Source organism: Monodon monoceros, unplaced genomic scaffold, assembly GCF_005190385.1.
Source record: "Monodon monoceros isolate NGI ecotype Baffin Bay Population unplaced genomic scaffold, NGI_Narwhal_1 Super_Scaffold_16, whole genome shotgun sequence".
Classification (NCBI taxonomy): domain Eukaryota; kingdom Metazoa; phylum Chordata; class Mammalia; order Artiodactyla; family Monodontidae; genus Monodon; species Monodon monoceros.
In genome coordinates this window covers 4,613,825-4,633,309 of record NW_021703772.1, presented here as the reverse complement: position 1 = coordinate 4,633,309, position 19,485 = coordinate 4,613,825, and the positions used below count along the sequence as shown (strand labels likewise).

General features: G+C 48.5%; 1 protein-coding gene across 1 annotated transcript in view; it reads right to left on the bottom strand.

The window, feature by feature from the left end:
* Window positions 1-1,403: 1,403 nt before the first annotated feature.
* ASB18 (ankyrin repeat and SOCS box containing 18) overlaps window positions 1,404-19,485 on the bottom strand; it is a 62,467-nt gene continuing 44,385 nt past the window's right edge. The window contains exons 4-6 of the mRNA XM_029225815.1: window positions 17,491-17,995; window positions 2,403-2,516; window positions 1,404-1,646 (exon numbers count right to left, since the gene is read on the bottom strand). Of these exons, the coding sequence (XP_029081648.1) occupies window positions 1,461-1,646; window positions 2,403-2,516; window positions 17,491-17,995 (805 nt within the window). The 3' untranslated portion in view covers window positions 1,404-1,460. The remainder of the gene's footprint in view (window positions 1,647-2,402; window positions 2,517-17,490; window positions 17,996-19,485) is intronic.

Genomic DNA, 19,485 nt, shown 5'->3' with positions numbered 1-19,485 from the left:
AGCCCGTCTACTCCTTTCGTGACGCCCACCCTCATTCTTTTCACCTCCACAGTGGGCTTCACTCACAGACAGAGCATCCCACCTTAGACTGCAGTTATCTACTGGGGTGTGGAACCCCCACTTCCACACTGAAACAGTGGGATGGCAGGCCCGCCCTCCTGAGGTTCATCCCAGGAGCACCCTGCACAGGCTCAAACTGGAAAGTGTGGAGCCACTGCTTATCCTCAGAGGATGAAAATAAAGAGTCCTTGTTTTAAAAGATGGTTTTTAATAGAAAATGTGAGGTCTAGTAGGGCCAACAGATTGGGAGACAGTTATCAATGAAGACATAGTTTATTAGTCACCATTCCCAAGAGAAGGGTCACACCACACGGGGAAGCACCAGGGTTGATCAGGAAGTGGGGGGAGGGGACATGGGCAAGAGCCTTTATTGTGGTTTCCGTGGAAAGGATAGGCGAGGCAGGACACACAGGCGTAGGACTGGCTAGTCTGAATGACTGCAGTGGGCTCCAGGGCAGAGGGGCTGGCCTTGGTTGTCGGGACTGGCTCTGGAGGGGCAGTGGCTGGAGCTCCAGGGAGGTGGTAGGTAGTGAACTCTGGGTTGGTCGAGTTGTATTTGAAAAGGATGCCTGGGGGCATGTTGTTTACAATCTCTAGGAGTTGGCTAACCCTGGGAGGAGCAGTCCCTCCAGGGTCCGAAAGGCCCCAGATGTCGAAGCACCAGAATACAGAAAATAAAAGACACAGTTAACACAGCGCTAGACTTTTAAGGATGCTCTCCGATCCTGGATGCTCGGGCTGAGCTGACAGCAACCTCCAGGAACCCGTGTCTGTCCCTGGCATCTGGCTTCCTGGACTGTTCCCCACAGCTGGATCCGCTGGCGTTCGGTAAGGCTGTTGCACAGAAGACCCACATCGGATCAGAACGTCTGGCTCACCACCCCTCTGACGTCCTTCTAGGGGCTCTGGACTGTGATACGCTGGGAAGCACCAGTGGGCTCCCGGGCAGGGGCTCTCGATACAGAAGCAAGTGTCCTCTCTCAGTGTGTACGTCTGTCATGTTTGGGGGACAGAGTCTTTCCAAGGGTCTGAGCACTAGGAAGGGTGGGGTGTTCCCCTTGAGGCAGAGGGTCTGAAGGCTGGTGGGGGGGTGGGGTGCAGCTCGAATGCTGCCAACGCACTGTGGGCAGGAGACAGACCTTGGAAAAATATGTATACCTTTTAGTTCAGCCTCCGTTGAAAGGTACTTTCTGATACAAGTACTACGATATTCACAGTTCCAGTCCTTACAAGCAACCCTGAGAGGCAGAAAGGGCCTTTATTGCCAATTCCATGCCCAGGTGGACCTGAAGCTGGGTGAGGTCCGTGCACAGGGTGGGTGCCAAGTCCCATCCAGGGCCCCTCCTAACCCTGGAGCCTCCACAGAAGAGCACAAGTGTCTTGGTCCAAATCTCTGGGTTTCAGTGCAAAACCCCCTCTGGCTCCAGAAGAAGGTAATTTTGCAGGGACTTCGGCAAGGGCAACTGGGGCACGAGGTAAAAGCACTTTCTGCCAAACAGCTTCCGAATGGCACAGCGGCAGAGATGCTGCAGACAGCGTGGGCTGTAGGCCAAGGCAAAGAGGGACTGGTAGAAAGGCTGGTGCATCTGAAAGGAAGGCGGGGGAACGTCAGTCTGGGCACACGGAACCGACACACGTCTCTCTCCCAGACAGAAGAGCCCTGACGGCACGGGTGATCCTTTCACGGCTACTGATGCGGGACAACCCTCCCCGAGAGGGTCCGGATACTTTTCTCAAGTGCAGCTCCTGCCCAGTCAGACGGAAGTCTGCTTTGGGTGATTTCGGATACTATGGGTAACCTCCTAGAATTCCCCTCTGCCCACCCGCTTTGTAGAGCACACTTGGTTATTCAGTAATCTGAACAGGACTCAAGTCAGTGAAACACGAGGGGACATTTTCTAAAGGCTTCTAGAAAAAAAAAGTTCCCTCTTTCTTAATTGACAGTCACCTGTGGACTTTGTTGTGTGTGGATGCAGTGCCAGCAGCTACCTCGGTCATATCTTAAGCTGTCGGAGAAAGAAACTGACACGCAGGAGCCAGGACCTCCACGGCCCACCCTCCTCTGGACACTGGTTACTGGAGCCCTGAGCTTCTTAAGCCCGTGTGAGTCGGTTTTCTGTTCCTTGCAGCCCACAGGACCCCAATCAGAACCACAGGCTGTGTGATTACTGAGCCTCCAGAAGAAAAACAGACACGCTCAGATATGCCCCCAATCTGCCTTTCTCGTCCTTTCTCCAGATGTTTTCTACTTACCTGGGTATTAGTGCAAAACTCCACACGTGGGTGAACAGAAACAAATGACAGTCTTGTACTAACGGGGGAAGAAGGGGCAGCTTCCTCACCTGAAACACTTCTTCAGGGATCACCTCCTTCCAGGACTCTGACACGCGGAGCTGAGGGTAGGAGTTGAAAAGAACCTCGAGGACAGCGGGGGCTGGCGCACAGGTCTTCAGCACCTGGTTGGAAATGGTGGGAGGCACAGTTTGGGTGGGCTGGGTTTTGGGTCCAGGTGGGAAAGGGTGGGGAGACAGGAGGGTGTGCTCGGGTCCCACTGCTGCCACTTCCTGGCTGTGCGACGTCACTGTCCTCCCAGGGAACAGTAGCAATCCCAGTACCAGTACAATAGGGCCGTTGTAGGGGCCCCAGGTGCTTGTGCACAGGTAAGCACAGGGCAGAGCTCTGTAAGGGGCTGTCTTATCACATGCAACGTCTGGGCCAAGCGGTATGCATTCAAGTTCCCGGGAGGAATATACTGATGGCCGGGCAGGCTCCTTTGGCTCCAGGGAGCTGCTCAGAGAAAAGGAAATATGCTCTGCTGGGAGGGAATTTGGCCCAACGATGGGGTTCCCAGTTTCTTACTTCGATTTTCTAGTGTGTTGGGAAACTAGGGGAGAAGAATTGCTTCGCTGTTGCATTTCTTCTCCACTTGGCCTTTCCGTTTTATTTTCAGAGTCCCCACTGGCAAAGAATGTTTATTTTCTAATTTGCAAAGTCTACAGTTCAAGTCCATCAGCTTCATCATAGAGATGGAAACAGTACTTGCTTTTTAAAAAATAAACTTTTTGTTGTTGTTGTTGTTATGAAGAAGTTCGAAAGTACACAAAGTAGACTGAATAGTAGGGTAAACCCTCACGTACCGACATCAGTTCATGGCTAATCCTGCCCTATCCATACCTCCAGATCCCCTATCCATACCTCCAGATCCCCTCCCTAATGTTATCTGAAAGCAAATTCAGTGTATCATCATTTCATCCGTAAATATTTGTGTGTCTTTTAAAGGAAGTTTAAAAGAAATGCAAACACAGTGTCACTGTAACAGCTGAGAAATTAACAATAGTTTCTTAGTATCACCTAATATATAGTCAATGGTTAAATTCACAAATTTCTCTTAAATGCCTTTATATCAAAAACAGTCATTTGTTTGAATAAGAATTCAAATAAGACCAACACCTTTACATTGGTTGATATGATATATTTTCAGATCTTTCTTTTTTGTTTCACGTTGACATATTTGTGGAAGAAACTAGGTTATTTGTCCTGTAGAGTTTCTCACTGTTGGGATTTTGCTGATTGTATCCCTGGGGCATGCCGCTCTTTCTCGGCTTTCTGTAGATTAGTAGTTGGATTCAGAAGCTTGATCAAATTCAGATTTGATTTTGGGGAGGGGCAGGGCAACTTCATTATTCTCTGTTTGTGAGGTTTAGGATTTACCAAGTGTTGCAGAATTGTTCTTTTTATTTATTCGTTGAGAAAACTGAGGTTAAGCAATTTTTCTAAGGTCAGGCACCAAATATCTACAGTAGACAACAGTCAGAGCCAATGGCAAGCCTGGCCTGCAGCACGCTCACCGGTGCTCCTTGAACACACCCAATATGGTTGCTCCCTTTACAGCTTACCTAGCTTCTTTCAGATCTAACATCCCTTTAAGAAACAGGAAAGCAAAATTTTAGAATTTCACTTTTCTTTGTTCAGAGATAACCACTGTCAACATTTCGTATATACTAAGGTTATATGCATTTAGACAAGGAATTAATATATATACCAAAATGAGCTAGTGCTCTGTACATCATTTTGAAAATTTATTTTTTATCAAAATAGATTGTGAACAATTCAAAAATTATAAATGAGCATTTAAACATCATTTTTAGTGGCCATAAAATATTGTATGAACATATCATATTTTTTGATATTATAAACAGTGAACGTCTGTGAACACAATTCTCTCTCTTTCTGCCCCCAGCCGTAGTTATTTAGATGGCTTACACTGCATTGCTGGAAGTAGAACTGCAGGGTCGAAGGCTGTGTATGTTTTAAGGCTTTTAAAACATACTGTCAAATTATAAGTAAGTTGTTACACTTTTTAAAGAACAGTGGATGAGAGTGCCTCTTTCTTCCTACCCAGACCGTCTCATTAATTATTTAAATCTGATAGGTACAATATGGCATGTTTACTGTTGGCTGACCGTTTGCCTTTCTTCTTTTGTGAATTGCTAAATTATGTCTTTTGCTCAGTGTTTCTACAGTGTATTCATTTTTTCTATTGATTTATAAGTACACTTTATTTATTAAGGTTATTTTTCAGGTAGGGAATCATTTTCGCAAATAATGGTATTTTCTCCTCCTCAGTATTAATGTTTATTTTTATTGTCCTATTACATTGGCTAGAGAGTTAAAATTCAATGTTAAATAGCAACATTGATAGCAGGCATCATCATCTTAGTCCTAATTTTAATAGGATTGTCTCTAACATTTCACCATAATCTTGTATTAGTTTCACATAAACACTCTAAGTTAAGGAAATGTCTTTGTATTCCTAGGTTACTACAAATCTTAGGATTTATTTTTTTTTGCCTTTTTCTAACCAAGTTGATACCAAAAGGCTTTCCAATATTAACCCATTTTTGCCTTCACAAAACAGACTCTGGCTATTCTTCTAAATAGAATGGCAGATTCAATTTGCTAAGACTTTTGCAGCTCTCTTGATAACTAAATCTGGTTTACAGTTTCAGCTTTTTGAGCTATTATTGTCAGGTTTTAATATCACTTTATGTTAACTTAGTAAAACCATCTGAGAAAACTATCTTTTTAATACTCTGGTAGATTTTGAAAAGTAGATAATTATTGGAAATAAGAAAGCATGACGGACCTTTCATTTGAAGCTTTTAAGCCTAGCCTTTAGTTGTAGGTGATAATTTAATATTTTCAATTTCTTTCACGGTTACTGGCATATTTTGTTTTGATTTCTTCTTGGCTCAATTTTGTTCACCTATATTTTCCTGGAAAAAGAAAAGAAATTTAGCATTTCATATGTATCAGTCAGGGTTCTAACAGGAAATAGATGGCATACTCGATACAGGATTATTCCAGGAGGGTTTATTGATACGGGGCTTATTTATAGCCAGGGGAACCACAGGGAACAGTGCATTGATATAGAGCTGGCAGCAGAGCTATTTCCACTCCTGGGTCTGCAGGGTGAGAGAATGGGGTGGGTGATCCTTGGCTGGGGACACACAACCAGCCTGAAGCTGAGAGGGCGCCAAGTGGATACATCCTCTGACCTCACTCTCCTTCCTCCCCTACTTCTGGGACACTGCACTGGTGAAACCCAGGAAGCAAGGGCCAGGAGCCTTGCAGATGTGTCCATGCAGGTGGAGAACAAATTTGGACGGGGGCGTATCTCCACTGTATATAGGAATAAGCACCCTGTCTCATTTGAGATTCACTATGATTGTATTTGCATTTTTTTTTCATGTTTAGTCTTGCTGGAATTTTGTCTATTTTAATTTTTTTTTCTCAGGAAACCAGCTATTGGATTACATTGATCAGTTCTCTTTAAAAATATTCCAATCTATTACTTTTTGCCTTTATCGTTATTAATCCCTTTCTCCACTTCTCTTTCCAGCTCCTTGGATTGACTGCTCAGTTAACTTGACAATATGTTTTCCCTTGTGTCACAATAAAGCAATTTTTCAAGTGCTATGGATCTTCCTTTGAACAGAGGTGTGGTCAGAGCCATAAGTTTTGACGCACAATGTTGTCACTGTCTTTCTTTCTTAAACAGTCTGCAAGTAAATAACTACTGACGCAGTATTCATTTGGGAGCGTGTGATGAAATTTTCAAAAAGTTAATTTTTAAAAATTTTTGGCCACACTGCGCCTTGTGGCTTGCGGGATCTCAGTTTCCCAACCAAGGGTTGAACTTGGGTCACGGCAGTGAAAGCCTGGAATCCTAACCACTAGGCCACCAAGGAACTCCATAAATTATTTTTAAAAATTAACTTTTGCTATTAATTTTCTGGAGTATTGTATTCCGGCTTTAAATAATGTCTGATTTTGAAGTACTAGAAGTTGTATTCTGTTTGACGGTTCAAAGTTCAACATGTATATGTCACATTTATGATTTGAAGCTTCTAAAATTTTTTTCCCTACTCTATCTATGGGAAAGACTGAGATATGAATTAAAAATCATCTAGAATTATTATTTTTCAGTTACTTTCTCCATTTTAACATAATCTCTTTTTGGCATGTAAGGTTCTTAATGGTTATCTCTTCACTATGGACTGTATCCTTCATCAGTGTCGAGCGAATCTTTTCTTCTCATTTTGTGTATTTCCCTGGGACTCTTCTACATTGCATATTGATATCAGTACATCATTTTATTTTCAGTTTGTTTTTGCTAGAATTACCTCTGCCCACTCTTTAATTCTAACCTTTTGTTTCACGTTGTTTTAAAGTGTTTGAGGGTCTCTACTGGTAATAGGGTAACTTAAGAAATTTGTATTTATTGTTATAGATAATCTGTCTGGTTTTACTTCTATCATTTTATTCTTTACGATTTTTTATGCTTCTTGTTTCCTTTGTTGTCTGATTTCTGTTACACAGGTTTGTATTTTCTTTGTATTTATCTTTTATATATTTAAAAAAGATTTTTTTTTTTGGCTGCATTGGGTCTTTGTTGCCTTGCGTGGGCTTCTCATTGTGGTGGCTTCTCTTGTTGCAGAGCACAGGCTCTAGGCGCTCGGGCTTCAGTAGTTGTGGCTCGTGGGCTCTAGAGGGCAGGCTCAGTAGTTGTGGTGCACGAGCTTAGTTGTTCCGCAGCATGTGGGATCTTCCCGGACCAGGGATCGAACCCATGTGCCCTGCACTGGCAGGTGGATTCTTAACCACTGTGCCACCAGGGAAGTCCCTATCTTTTATATTTTGGAAGTCTATATCTTATTTAAAATTTTACTAGTGGTTACCTTTAGAATAAAAAAATATTAACCTATATTTCTCTAAACATCAAAATAGTATATTTTGCGCTCTAGATGTACCATTATCCCTTCTCTCACCTCTCTTAACCAATTCTTCTCCCTCCTTAGTAACATCTGAAGTTTGTGTTCTGGATTATAATTAGTACAAGATCTTATTTTATGCTATATATCTCCTTGGGAAATAACTTTTGGTAGTTGCATTTAGTTTTACCACCTGCCTGACAATTATTTAAGTTGACTCTATTTTAACTGGATTGTTTAAGCCATTCATTCCACAGATACTTAATCAATTTCCTACTAGAAGTTAAAGATTGCGTTATGTTTGTGTGATAACAAAGGCAAGCCTTGGCTTCACAGAATTTTACGGTCCCAAATGATACAGTCTCAAATAATAGTAGTAGAAATAGTAGTAGTAGCAGTAATTCAAATAAATGTATAGGTGCCATAGTACTATGGTGAGAGAATCACCAGGTGCTAGAAATGACACCTAACTCAGACCTAGATTTGCAATGGGGTGGTGAGTTGATCAAGGAAAGATTTCTGGAGGAAGTGACATTCAATAAGACATAGAGTAGGAGTTACAAAAGGTGTGGAGAGTTCTGAGGACCAAAATGTTCTAGGTGGAGAAAACATTTACCAAACTTGGGAGGTGAAAAGGTACAAAAAATATTGGCTGTGGCATGGAGTTTGACACGGGGAGTAGTGAAAACTGGGACTGGAGAGGAAAGCAGGGTCAGGTCTAGAAGACCACTGTCTGCCATGATAGGGAGGCTAGACTTATCTTGAGGGCACCCAAGAGGCCTTGAAGGATGAAGAGTGGAGGAGTGACAGGGTCAGGTTTTAATTTTAGAAATGTCACCATGGCTACAGTGTCGAGAAGAGTTTCACGGGGCCACATTGGATGCAGACAGCCCAGTTACGAGGATATTTTTGCAATCTAGCGGAGAGATGGTGGTGGCCTAACCTCAGCTGGTGGCAGCCAGGATGGAAAGAGAAGAAAGATTTTGAGAGATATTTAAGAGGTCGACCTGAGACAATCTGCAGATTGAGTTTCCCATTCCTGAGACAGTCTTTCCCATCACCTCTTGGTCAGCTGGGTACTCCCATCCCATCTGGCCTTTTGTCTCCACTACTCCACCCAATCTGCCCTTGCCAAGAGTGCCCGTGAGCAGGCTACATCTGGTGGTCACGGCTCTGCCTCGCCTCGTGCTGTGTATCAGCACTTCTGACACAGTTTATCACGTCCTCCACTTGATGTGTTCTTCTCTTGGCTTCCAGGAAGCCACACTTCTGCTCCTTCACCTCCCTCACTGCTGCTCCTTCTGTTTCCTCTGCTACTTTCTCATCTCTGCATCTTCTCCCTGCTGGAATGGCCTTGGATTTAGTCCTCATTCCTCTTCTCTATTTACTCTCCCTTCCTGGTGATCTCATTCAGCTTCCTGGCTTTAAATACCATCCGTATGCCACCGGCCCTCAAAAGTGTATCTCCAGGTCAGTCAAACCTCCCTCCCAAATTCCAGGCTTGAATATCCAACTGCTTACTTGATATCTCCTTGTGGCTGGCTCTATCTCACACTTAATGTATTGGAAACATAAATCCCAAGTCTCCCCCTCAGCCCCGGACTTACTTTCCCCATAAGCTTCCCCATATCAGTTGATGGCACATCTCACCTTTCAGTCTCTCAGGCTAAAAGTCTTGGAGTCATCTTTGACTCCTCTTCTCTCATATCCCACAGCCAATCTGTCAAGAAATCCTGTTGGCTCCACCTTCAAAATACATCCAGAATCAGACCACCTCCCTTGTCCATGCCACCGTTATCCCTCAGATGGATTATGGTCACAACCTCCTAAGTCATCTCCCCACTTCCATTCTGTTCCTCCTAAAGTATGTTCTCAATATGGAGACCACAAGAAGCCTCATAAAATGTTAGTCAGGCCATACCCCTCCTCTGCTCAAACCACTCCAATGGCCAAAGTCACTGCAATGTCCTACGAGACCCCACACAGTCTGTGCCCCTCCCCCACCTCTCCCATCTTATCTCCTGCCACTGTCCCACTGGTTCTCTCCACCTTCAGCCACACTGCTTCCTTTGTTGTTCCCCACGTGGATCAGGCTCACTCCAGCCTTGGGGCCACAGACTCTTGGCTTGTCTGCTGGGCTGCTCTTTGCCTAGACATCTGCTTAGCTGATTCCCTCACCTCTCTCAAGTCTACTCAAAAACCACCCATCCTAACTACTCTCTTTAAAACACACTGTCTCCCGTCTTGCTTCTTCTCCCCTAGCCCTTATCATTTTATTGGCCCATTTATTATGCTTGTTGTTTAATGTCTGTCTTCCCCATTAGAATGTAAGCTCCATGAGGGAAGCAATACTTTTTTCCCTTGATTTATTCTCTCATTAGCTATCCTAAGCATCTAGTATGTTGTTGGCAAGTGGCTGGTGCTCAACAAATATCTGTTGAATAAATAATGCAGTAAATAGAAACATTTTTTTTCTTTTAAAAAAACGCATTAGGAAGGCATGTCTTATGAGCCCTTGATATCTAAAAGTGTCTTTCTTTTGCCATCAAAATGAAAGCTATCTTGGCTGAAACTAGAATTCTAGCGTCCAAACCTTTTCTTTAAAAATCTGTAGATGATATTTCATTGTCTTACAATAACACTGCAGCAGAGAAATCTGAGTCCAGCCTGATTTTTATTCCCTTATGAATAACCTGTTTGCTGCTTGGATACTTTGCAAGCCTTTTTAGAACATTTTTTTTAGAATGTATATAGGTATGTGTCTCCCATCATTGATTTGCAGAGAATATCCATTCAACTTCTCTATGTTAAGATATTTTAGTGCAGCTAAGTTTTCTTCTAGTGTGTCTTTGATTATTGTTTCTGATCCATTGTTGTATGTTCTTCAATAATATCACTTATCTGTGAATTGGCTCTCTGCTCTTTGTCCTTTACGACCATCACTTTGTTTTTTAGTTTCTTGGCTTTGTTTTTTCTTTTGCACTTAAGAAGTTCTTTTTTTTTTTTTCTTTTTTTGTGGTACGCGGGCCTCTCACTGCTGCGGCCTCTCCTGTCGCGGAGCACAGGCTCCGGACGCGCAGGCCCAGTGGCCATGGCTCATGGGCCCAGCTGCTCCGCGGCACGCGGGATCTTCCTGGACTGGGGCACGAACCCGTGTCCCCTGCATCGGCAGGTGGACTCTCCACCACTGCGCCACCAGGGAAGCCCTCTTTTTTTTTTTTTTTAATAAATTTATTTTATTTTATTTATTTTTATTTTTGGCTGCGTTGGGTCTTTGTTGCTGCATGTGGGCTTTCTCTAGTTGCCGCAAGTGGGGGCTACTCTTTGTTGCAGTGTGCAGGCTTCTCATTGTGGTGGCTTCTCTTGTTGGGAGCACGGGCTCTAGGCACGCAGGCTTCAGTCGTTGTGGCATACAGGCTCAGTAGTTGTGGCTTGGGGGCTCTAGAGTGCAGGCTTAGTAGTTGTGGCGCATGGGCTTAGTTGCTCTGTGGCATGTGGGATCTTCCTGGACCAGGGCTTGAACCCGTGTCTCCTGCACTGGCAGGCATATTCTTAACCACTCTGCCACCAGGGAGGCCCCAGAAGATCTTTTAGTATCAGTCCTTTGTAGTGAACATTGTGGTTGACTTCCCAACACTCCAAATGATTAGATTAATTCAATCATGATAATTCTATTCCACTCATCATTTAATGGTTTGGGGAAGGGCAGGTTTAAGCTAACTGAGGCCAATAAAACACAAAGAAAGACTTCCTCAGGGCTTCTAGAGAAAACAGCTGGATCTGAATAGGAAGCTGGTTGGCCCAGTTGCTGGAAGCCATTTAGGGACCAAGAGAAGGACCATTCTGAGGGCAAGGCTGACTTACTGAGCTTGAAAGGCATCTGGTTCTTTGATGATGTCACTGAGACTCAGAAACCACCAATCCTGAAGCCTGCGCTTCTTGTTATGAGAGATACAAGGGAGGCTGGAACCAAGGGGCTGCCTGGTGGGGCTGTGACTATGAGAAGGAGCCGCCTGGGGGTACTGGAGCCATGGAGATGCACATGCTGCAGTAGAAGCTACTTAAGGTGGAGGAAGAGGGGGAGAAATACCTTGGCTTTTCCCCCCTCCCCCTCCAATTTCCCATGGTGTCTCCCTTGGCTGAACCCAGTCAGAAGCCAGCTGATACGGGGCTCTGTGTTAGCTTGAAGGGGCTCTGTACCCTGTCAGGATGCAGGGCAGAACACAGAGGCAGCAGGGACTGGGGGCACACATGCAAACAGCACAGCACCCTCACTTACATCATTGATTTGATGTTTTTAATGAATCAGTTCTGCCTTCTACTTCCTTTAATGTGTAATCTGACCTACCACTGTGCTCTTGCTTTCTTGGTATAAATTTATCTCCATCTTCCTTTTCATGCCATTCTATTGACTCCTCAGCTTAACCTGTCTGGTTTTATGGATTTAAAGACTAGATCTTCTTGCATTCCATAAAGGATGGCACACAGGGCACACAATTTTTCAGATTTTCTTCTGGATCTTTTGATGAGAGGTACAGATTTCGTCTCTACTCTCAGGATGCTATCTCATTTTTCTTCTTCTGCCCTTCCCCACAATGAATCCATTAATTTTTTCTGTATTCATCTCTGATTAAGGTGAGATCCAGACACAAGGTCTGTCAACATGCAGGGGAAGTCCATGGTCCCGTTCTTTGTTCACCTGTGAGATGGTGGAGGGGCAAAGTGGAGGAAGGCTGGCGAGGGCGATGCCCAGCCTGGTGACCTGTGCTCCGCCAGAAGGCCTCTTCCTCCCACCCTCCCCCCAGCAAAGTACCAGGTTGCTATGGAACTCAGGTTCCTCAGTTTCCACCTCTGCACTTCACTGCATCTCCCATGATGCACTGCACCTCCACAAGCATCCCCTACTGCCTGGTGGACTTAAACTATTTGTCTGTAATGTCTGCCTGATTGCCTGAAAACTTAGGGCCGTGGAGCAGAGCCGCGTCAGCCCTTCCTGACTCAGACATGAGATCTTCCTGTTGGTGCCCTGGATTTGCTTTCTCCCCCTCCCCCTCTTCCTTCCATCCTTCCTTCCTCCTGTCTACATCTTCACAGATATTTTAACATGAAGACAAGAGCAGCTACCCATTTAAATTGGTAATCATATTACTATTATCATCTCTGGTCCCCTCCCTACCCCAATTTTGTTTTTTCCCTAATCCATTACTGTCACAAGCTCCGGCTTAAGTGGGCTTTAGAGAAGGAGAGAATGAACACGGTAGGCTGAGCTGCAGAGGGAGAGCCAGGCAGGCGTGCATCTTCCCAGCCCAGCCTCGCACCCCACCGTGTGCTCTTGACATGCTGGTATTTCTGGCTTACACGAGCCACCACTAACATGCCATTTCCGGGAGCACAGTGAATTCCGTCGGCCCCTTTTCTGTGTTGGGAGGAAACCATGCCATTGAAAAGAGCAGTTCACACTGGATCCCTCTAGATCTAGTCTGTCTTTACATGGTATCCTAGGCAATTCCAGACTTTCCTCAGGCCAACCTGGACCCTCCAGCTACCCTCCCATTGGCCCTCTCACTTCTCTGCAAAATATTCAATGGTTCCCAGTGACTGCATGCTACCTGGACATCCCCATCCCTCCCCTCAAGCCCCAGCCCCCAGGAACAGCTGCCCTCCCTCAGTAAGAGCTCCCCTCCTCCAGGCCCCTCCTCCCTGGGTCACGGACTGTGACAAAGTCTTATTGCCTGTCTCTGGGAATTCATTTCCTGTCTCTCCTCTGTTCCACCTCTCTGGGGCTTCCGGGCCCTTCCCAACCCCTCCGCGCTGTGCCCCCCTCATGTTTGCCAGGCAGCTGGCTGCCTTCATTATTTTTACGCCAACACAGTTTAAAAATCTCCGCTGCCTCCTTGCCGTCTGTGGAGAAGCGGCTGCCACGTTACTCTGACACGCTGATGGCATTAGGGTCCGCGCACACTCTCTTCAGCTAATGAGGCGGCAGAAAGAAAATGAAGGGGCAAAATCACACGGGCACACTGCTTTCTGTGTAGACGGAGAAATAAAACAAAAGCAAGGAAAAGAGGCGCGCTACTGCTGAGAGCTCCCCCCTCCCACGGGGGCAGCGTGCAGGCACTGCCGTGTAAAGGCAGGGAAGGGAGCCCTGGGTTTTGACTACTGCAACCCCAGGCTCCCCCCACGGAAAACTCTAGGAAATTGGAGTGTGAAGTCACGTTACCTAATTCCGTAATTCGGTAAAAAGAAAACAAAAACTTCAGGTCCATATGTGCAGCGTGGTCAATGCCCAGAAGGAGAGGCAAGACCAGAGGTTTGCAGATGTTTCTAGAATCTGTCATTCTCGCCCTCCACCTCCCATTTCCCCTTGCTCCAGCTACCTGCATCCCTCACCTGGACCGCACGGCAGCCGGGGGTTTCCCAGCAGCCCCCAAGAGAGCATGTTCTCTACCCCTGAGCAGAGGAATCACCCTCCAGTTCTCACTGGATTATGTCACCTGTCCTGCTTAAGATGATGTAATAGATTCCTATTGTCCTTAAGACAAAGGCGCAAACCCTTAACGAGGGCCCTGCCTAGGGTCTTGCTCTTGCTGTTTCCCCTCCAGCTACTGGGTCATCCCCCCATCCCCCACCCCTGCACATACTGCAGAGTTCCTTCTGCCCCAAGACCTTTGCACCTGCTGTTCCTTCTGCCTGGACCTCCCCTCTTCACACAGCTAAGTCCCCAGTCTTCAGATCCAGAATCACTCTATAAGCCCTCGAGGGAGCCTCGGACTCGCTGCTCAGCCAGGTCTGGCCCCTCGTTTGGTACCTTCAAGGTCTGGAGGGCCTTGGCTTTGCAGCTTTTCACATCACAGCAATTTCCCAGTGGTGTGTGTGGTTGTCTGAGTCAAGGTCATCTCACCCACCTGACTGGCGCTCCATGAGGGCAGGAAATACCCATGCTCCGGTTCAACACTGTACCACCAGCACGGGAGCACAGCTGCTCCCTAGAAATGTTTGTTGAATGAGTAAGTGCTTAAGGGATGCCTGTGGGGGAGAGCTTTCATCACCGGTGTTGGCCTGGCACTTCCCCAACTCCTGGGCAAATCTAAGTGTGAATTCTTTATGACTGCCCAGGTGAGGGGCAGAAGGAGAGAGGCACGTGAGCAAAGGCCTTTATCCCAGACCAAGCATCCAACCCACAAAGTCAACTAGCGGCAGCAAGTCTGGATCCACCCTCGTGTGCATTTCTCTGCCCTCCTGCCCGCTCTCCTCCAGGCTGGGCCCCCTGCGTCCCGGCAACTTCCAGAATTCAAACCTGGCTGCATCCTGACACCACACCTGCACCTGCCCTCGCGCCCCCACCTGACTCTGGCGTTAAGTAGCGGTCAGCCGGGCAGAAAGGCCTGGCATTGTCCACATGCTTTGCTTTCCCAGCCGTGACACCGCTTTGATGTTCGCGGCATCGCAGTGCGCGCGGCTCCAACGGACGCTTCGAGTCCGCCTGCTGCGGCGCTGGTGCCTTTGTCTGGGCACCGGGGAACTGTGATTTATGTCATAAGCTCGCTGTGAAACCTTTTGCCTCAGTAATTCTGAGCTCCGTGGGTGTCTCTTTACATCTATTTAAAGCACGGCTGCTGCCCACGGCCGGCGTGCTCTGTGACATTCCCCGGTGCCTCTGTGTACGCCTCGCCATGGCGCTGAGTCTTGCCTGCAGAGCATCTTTGTGGCTCGTTTCAGCGTGTTTGCTGCGCGCACCACGGGGCTGCTGAGCGAGTCGGGTCTGCGCTTTGATTTCCCGCGTGCGGATTAGACCCCTTTCCCGGTGGAGCACATGCAGGGGGTCTGGATGCTGATGCCACATTTCCAGAGTGTTCGCCCTGGTTGTCCTGGGGCGAGGCCAGAGCCTCACAGGCACTTGTACTTTGGCTTGGAGGATGTCCAGCTTGGTAGTAAACGCGCTCTTGCCCGCAACCTGCTCCTAGCCGGGGGCGCCGGGGGGTGGGGTGCTGTGGGCAGGGGGCTGCGGACCTCCTCCGCACCGCCCCCTGCCCCCCCCCCCGAGGTGTGGGCGGGTCTCAGCGCAAAGACATCGGAGGCCCGTTTCCAAAGATTTTAACTGCAGCGCCGTTCCCCGGAGTTGCTGGAATCCCCTTCTCTCATTCAACAAACTGACTGAAGGTTCCCTGCACTGTGCTCTGTGAAAGCCTCAAAGTATTAAGATTCTCAAAGAAACTCCGGTTCTCTCCGCAATGGTGTGGAACTGCTGGGAGATTCATCCTCATCTCCCGGAGCCAAGCACCTCTCGTGGCCTCTGGGTCCCCGTTGTGACTAACTGTCCCCAGACCCAAACCCACAGCCACCCCGCACCCCACCCACTGACCTGCTCCATTCCTGTGCGGCTGACAAAGGATGTCATGAGGGGATCCCAGGACAGGGCCCCTGGAGGCCCAAAGGGGAGGCACTTGGCTTTGCTCTGCATCTCTAGGTCAGGGTGGGGTGATTCCCACAGCCTGGGAGACAGAGTTCAGGTGCTAGAAGTCCTGTCCCCCGGGATGATGCCTGTGGGGCTGCACCTCGGACATTGAAACCTGGACAGAGGTCTCTAAAAATCGAATGCCTTCGAGGCTAACGAAGGATTATTACTGGTCACCACTGAAATATACTGATTTTTTTTTCTTTAAAAGAATTTGTCCCAGGTGTTTTTCACTGTTGGGCATCATGTAAAGTCTTGTTTCTTTCTTTGTTGTTTCTTGTTCATTCTTTATGCAGTTTCACACCATAAGGGTTGAAGGGTGCATCTTGGTTTAAGGCACACAACGGTGTGAACTGGAGGGGTGGTAGGTTTCCATTTTATCGGTAGATGAACTAAGCCTGCTAATATTGGGAAACATCTAAATGTAAATCATGAATATAAAAGGGAAGTGTTATAGAATACAAAAAGGCTGGCGTTTCTTCCCTTTCAAGAGTCCATGCACGGTATGGAAATCACTGCATTAGTAGAATGCCTCAAGAGGATGACTCGAAGATGGTGCAAGACTTGGCATAAGAAACTTGTCATAAAGTTTGTCAAGTAAGGAAACACCCAGGGAATTGTCTGGGTGGATTTTCCATTTCTCACCTGTGTTTTGAGAGACGAGAGTTTTACTCTGTATGCATCTGGGATGCAAAGTTAGCATTTGAAAGAAATGTGTGAATCTCACTATTTCAGACCATCTAGACCATCTAGCTGTTGTCCTTTTAGCATAACAGCTTTTAGGCTATTTGTGTAAAGCTTATCAGGCCAAACACGTCTCTGGCATATGACTGGTGAGTCTGGGATAATTTTTAAATTTAGCACAGCCAATTTTACATCGAATGGAATGACCTCCCTTCAATGAAGTCCTTCAGGGGAGGACAATCGCTTATTTTAACTAGTGTCTTGGGAACTTTCCTTTTGGAAACATTTTGTCTTTATTTTCTCTGATAAGAAATGTTTATTCTTCATCTTTATCATTTCAGTGCAGATCTGACACGTGGAAAGGCGACAAGCAGCTCAGAGCCAAGTCTGCAAAGTGGGGTTGAGGTCCCAACACAACCTTGACCCTGAACAGGGCATTTCACCTGATTGAAATCCAGGTAAGGGAATGTCAAGAACCTGATGTATTTCACAGGCGTGTGGTGAGGACTGAATGAGAGAAATCTGTGAAGTGCTATCATTAATCCTATTAATAAGGTGGATGGTCACATTGCGTATTTCATTTCAAGCCAAATACCAGATGCGACAAGAGACTGATTTCATTGTTCATCAATTACACCAAAAGATAATCTGCCAAAATATTTTGAGCCATGACGGCATCATAGAAACAAGTGCCTGGCGTCCCCAGGTGACAACTCTGCAAGGTCTCACTGGAGTATGCTTGTTGACCCCCCAACCTTTTCATTTTCTAGTGACTCTAGAAAGGGTTGCCCAGCCCTGGCTCCTCAAAGTGTGGTTCCAAGACCTCACCCTCATCTCTAGTCTTGCTAGAAATGCAGACCCTGCCATCCCCTCCTGCGGGATCAGAATCTGCATCTGGACCAGTCTCCAGGGGGGTTCCGGGCCCCTGAAAGCCTGAGAAGCGCTGAATGCCCCCCGGCGGCAGGCCGGGTCCCTGCGCTGCCAAGTCCTCGTGGCCTGTCCCCGACCCCCTCTTACCTTGGGGAAGGCGTCGGGCCATACGGTGGGGGAGCCGTGGTTGAGCAGCGCCTGCAGCGTGCGCTGCGGCGCGGCCTCGGGGGCGCAGGCGGCCGTGTGCAGCACTCGGGCCAGCGGCGACGCACCCCCGTAGTCGAGCGCGCCCGCGTCGGCGCCGTGCCGCAGCAGGAGGCGCGCCAGGCCGTGGCGCGCGTGGCCGCAGGCCTTGTGCAGCGGGCTGCGCTCGTCCTCGTCGCGCGCGTCCGCCTCCGCGCCGCACCGCAGCAGCAGGGCGCACAGGCGCAGGCAGCGCGCGTGCTCGTCGGGCCGCCGCGCCGCGCCGCACGCCGCGCTCAGGGCCGTCTCGCCGCGGGCGTTCCTCGCGTCCACGAGCGCCCCGCGGCCCAGGTAGAGGCGCGCGTGCTCGTCCAGGCCGTGCTGAGCCGCCACGTGCAGGGGCGTGTCCAGGCCCGCGCCGCCCGCGCGCTGCACCGAGGCGCCGTGCTCCAGCAGCGCTTGCGCGCACCTGCGGGGAGGCCAAGGTCAGTCACCCGGGCTGGGCCCGGCGGACGCCCCGGCACCGGCGCCCTGTCTCCCCCAGCCCGGCACGCCCTGCCAGCGGATTCCGGCGCTTCGGACCCCCTCCCTCCCCACCGCGGGTGTTGGCTCCTAAGACAGCCAGGACAGGAATCCAGGTCTCCCGCGCCCAGGCTATAGGAGTTCAAACTGAGCTGGAAAAAAAAAAAAGATTAAGGCAAACCTGGGGGTACAGGTTACCAAATGGTGGCAACAGCTAGGAACTTTTCCTAAGAACCCACGCGCCGCGTTAATATTTACCTTGTAATTTGTAACTACTTGGTGCTATCCTGGAAGGTAATGTGGTTCAGGTGACGGTGCTGGAAACACGAATTACCCGGGCTCTTTGTCACAGGTGGCAGTTGAAGGGTCTGGGAGTCAGGGTTCTAAGGAGGGCCCCTTAGGCCGTCGGGCTCTTTATCAGCCGGCAGTTACCTGCGCTTTGGCAACGGTGTGAGGCAAGGGTTGCCTTACTCCCTGGGAGGGAATCTATCCATCCCTCAAGACACGGACACAGAATGGCACTGGGGTGTCCTCAGACAGCACTGGATGCATGGGCGAAACCCGCAGCCATGCCCAACTGTGGGACTATCTTGGTTTCAACCAAGCTCTCCTTCAACAGACTGTGGATTTTGGTTGCTAAATCCCACGATGGTGTCCTGGGGTTTGTAGGCTCCTGTGGGACACTGTGGTCTCCCCCAGAGGTGGGTGTCTCCTGCTGCTTCCAGGTCCATCAGGTGGATCCCAAGACTGTCCTCTCCCAGGAGAGCAGCTTCCACCTGGGAGAACTCCAGGCCCCTCACTCCAAGCCCAGGTGGTAGTTGCTGACTGGGCAGGCCCATGCTGGACGTGGGGCCTGACACTGGTGGGGAACTCAGCCTGGACCAGCCTGAAAGTAGGACAGTCCCAGAGACCCTCCCACCACCCTCCTCCATCTGCTGGCCCTTGTCCTTCACGGGCACTGCCAGAACACCAGCCCCACTTCAATCCCCCACTCCCGGGTCACCTCCTGGACGTTGCCATCAGTGTGTTTACTCCACTTTTGGGGTCTGACGCGCCAGCATGCTGACTTCACGGCGTAAGGCTCTGGTCCATCTCGCTAGCTGTCCTGTTGGTACTCTACTCATCTCTGCTCTGTTGAGACTTGGGTCATCGGCCCCTGGCTTTCTCAGCCCTTCCTGGCTTCACTTCCTTCCCTGGGCAGCCCTCCACTCTCTCTTCTCGGCATCCTCAGGTCCCTTGAGTTGAGGGGATGTGGCCATCCCCTGCGTCAGTTGGCCACATTTTCAGCTGGGAACCCAATCATCACCTACCCGCTCTTCGCCGCCTTGGCTGCAGGGTGCTGCTGGAGGGAGCACCATCCATGGAGATTGGCCTCTGGGCTCAGCTGGTCCTCAGGGCCCTTTGGTTCTACTTCCCAGGGCTGAGCACCAGCTCCTC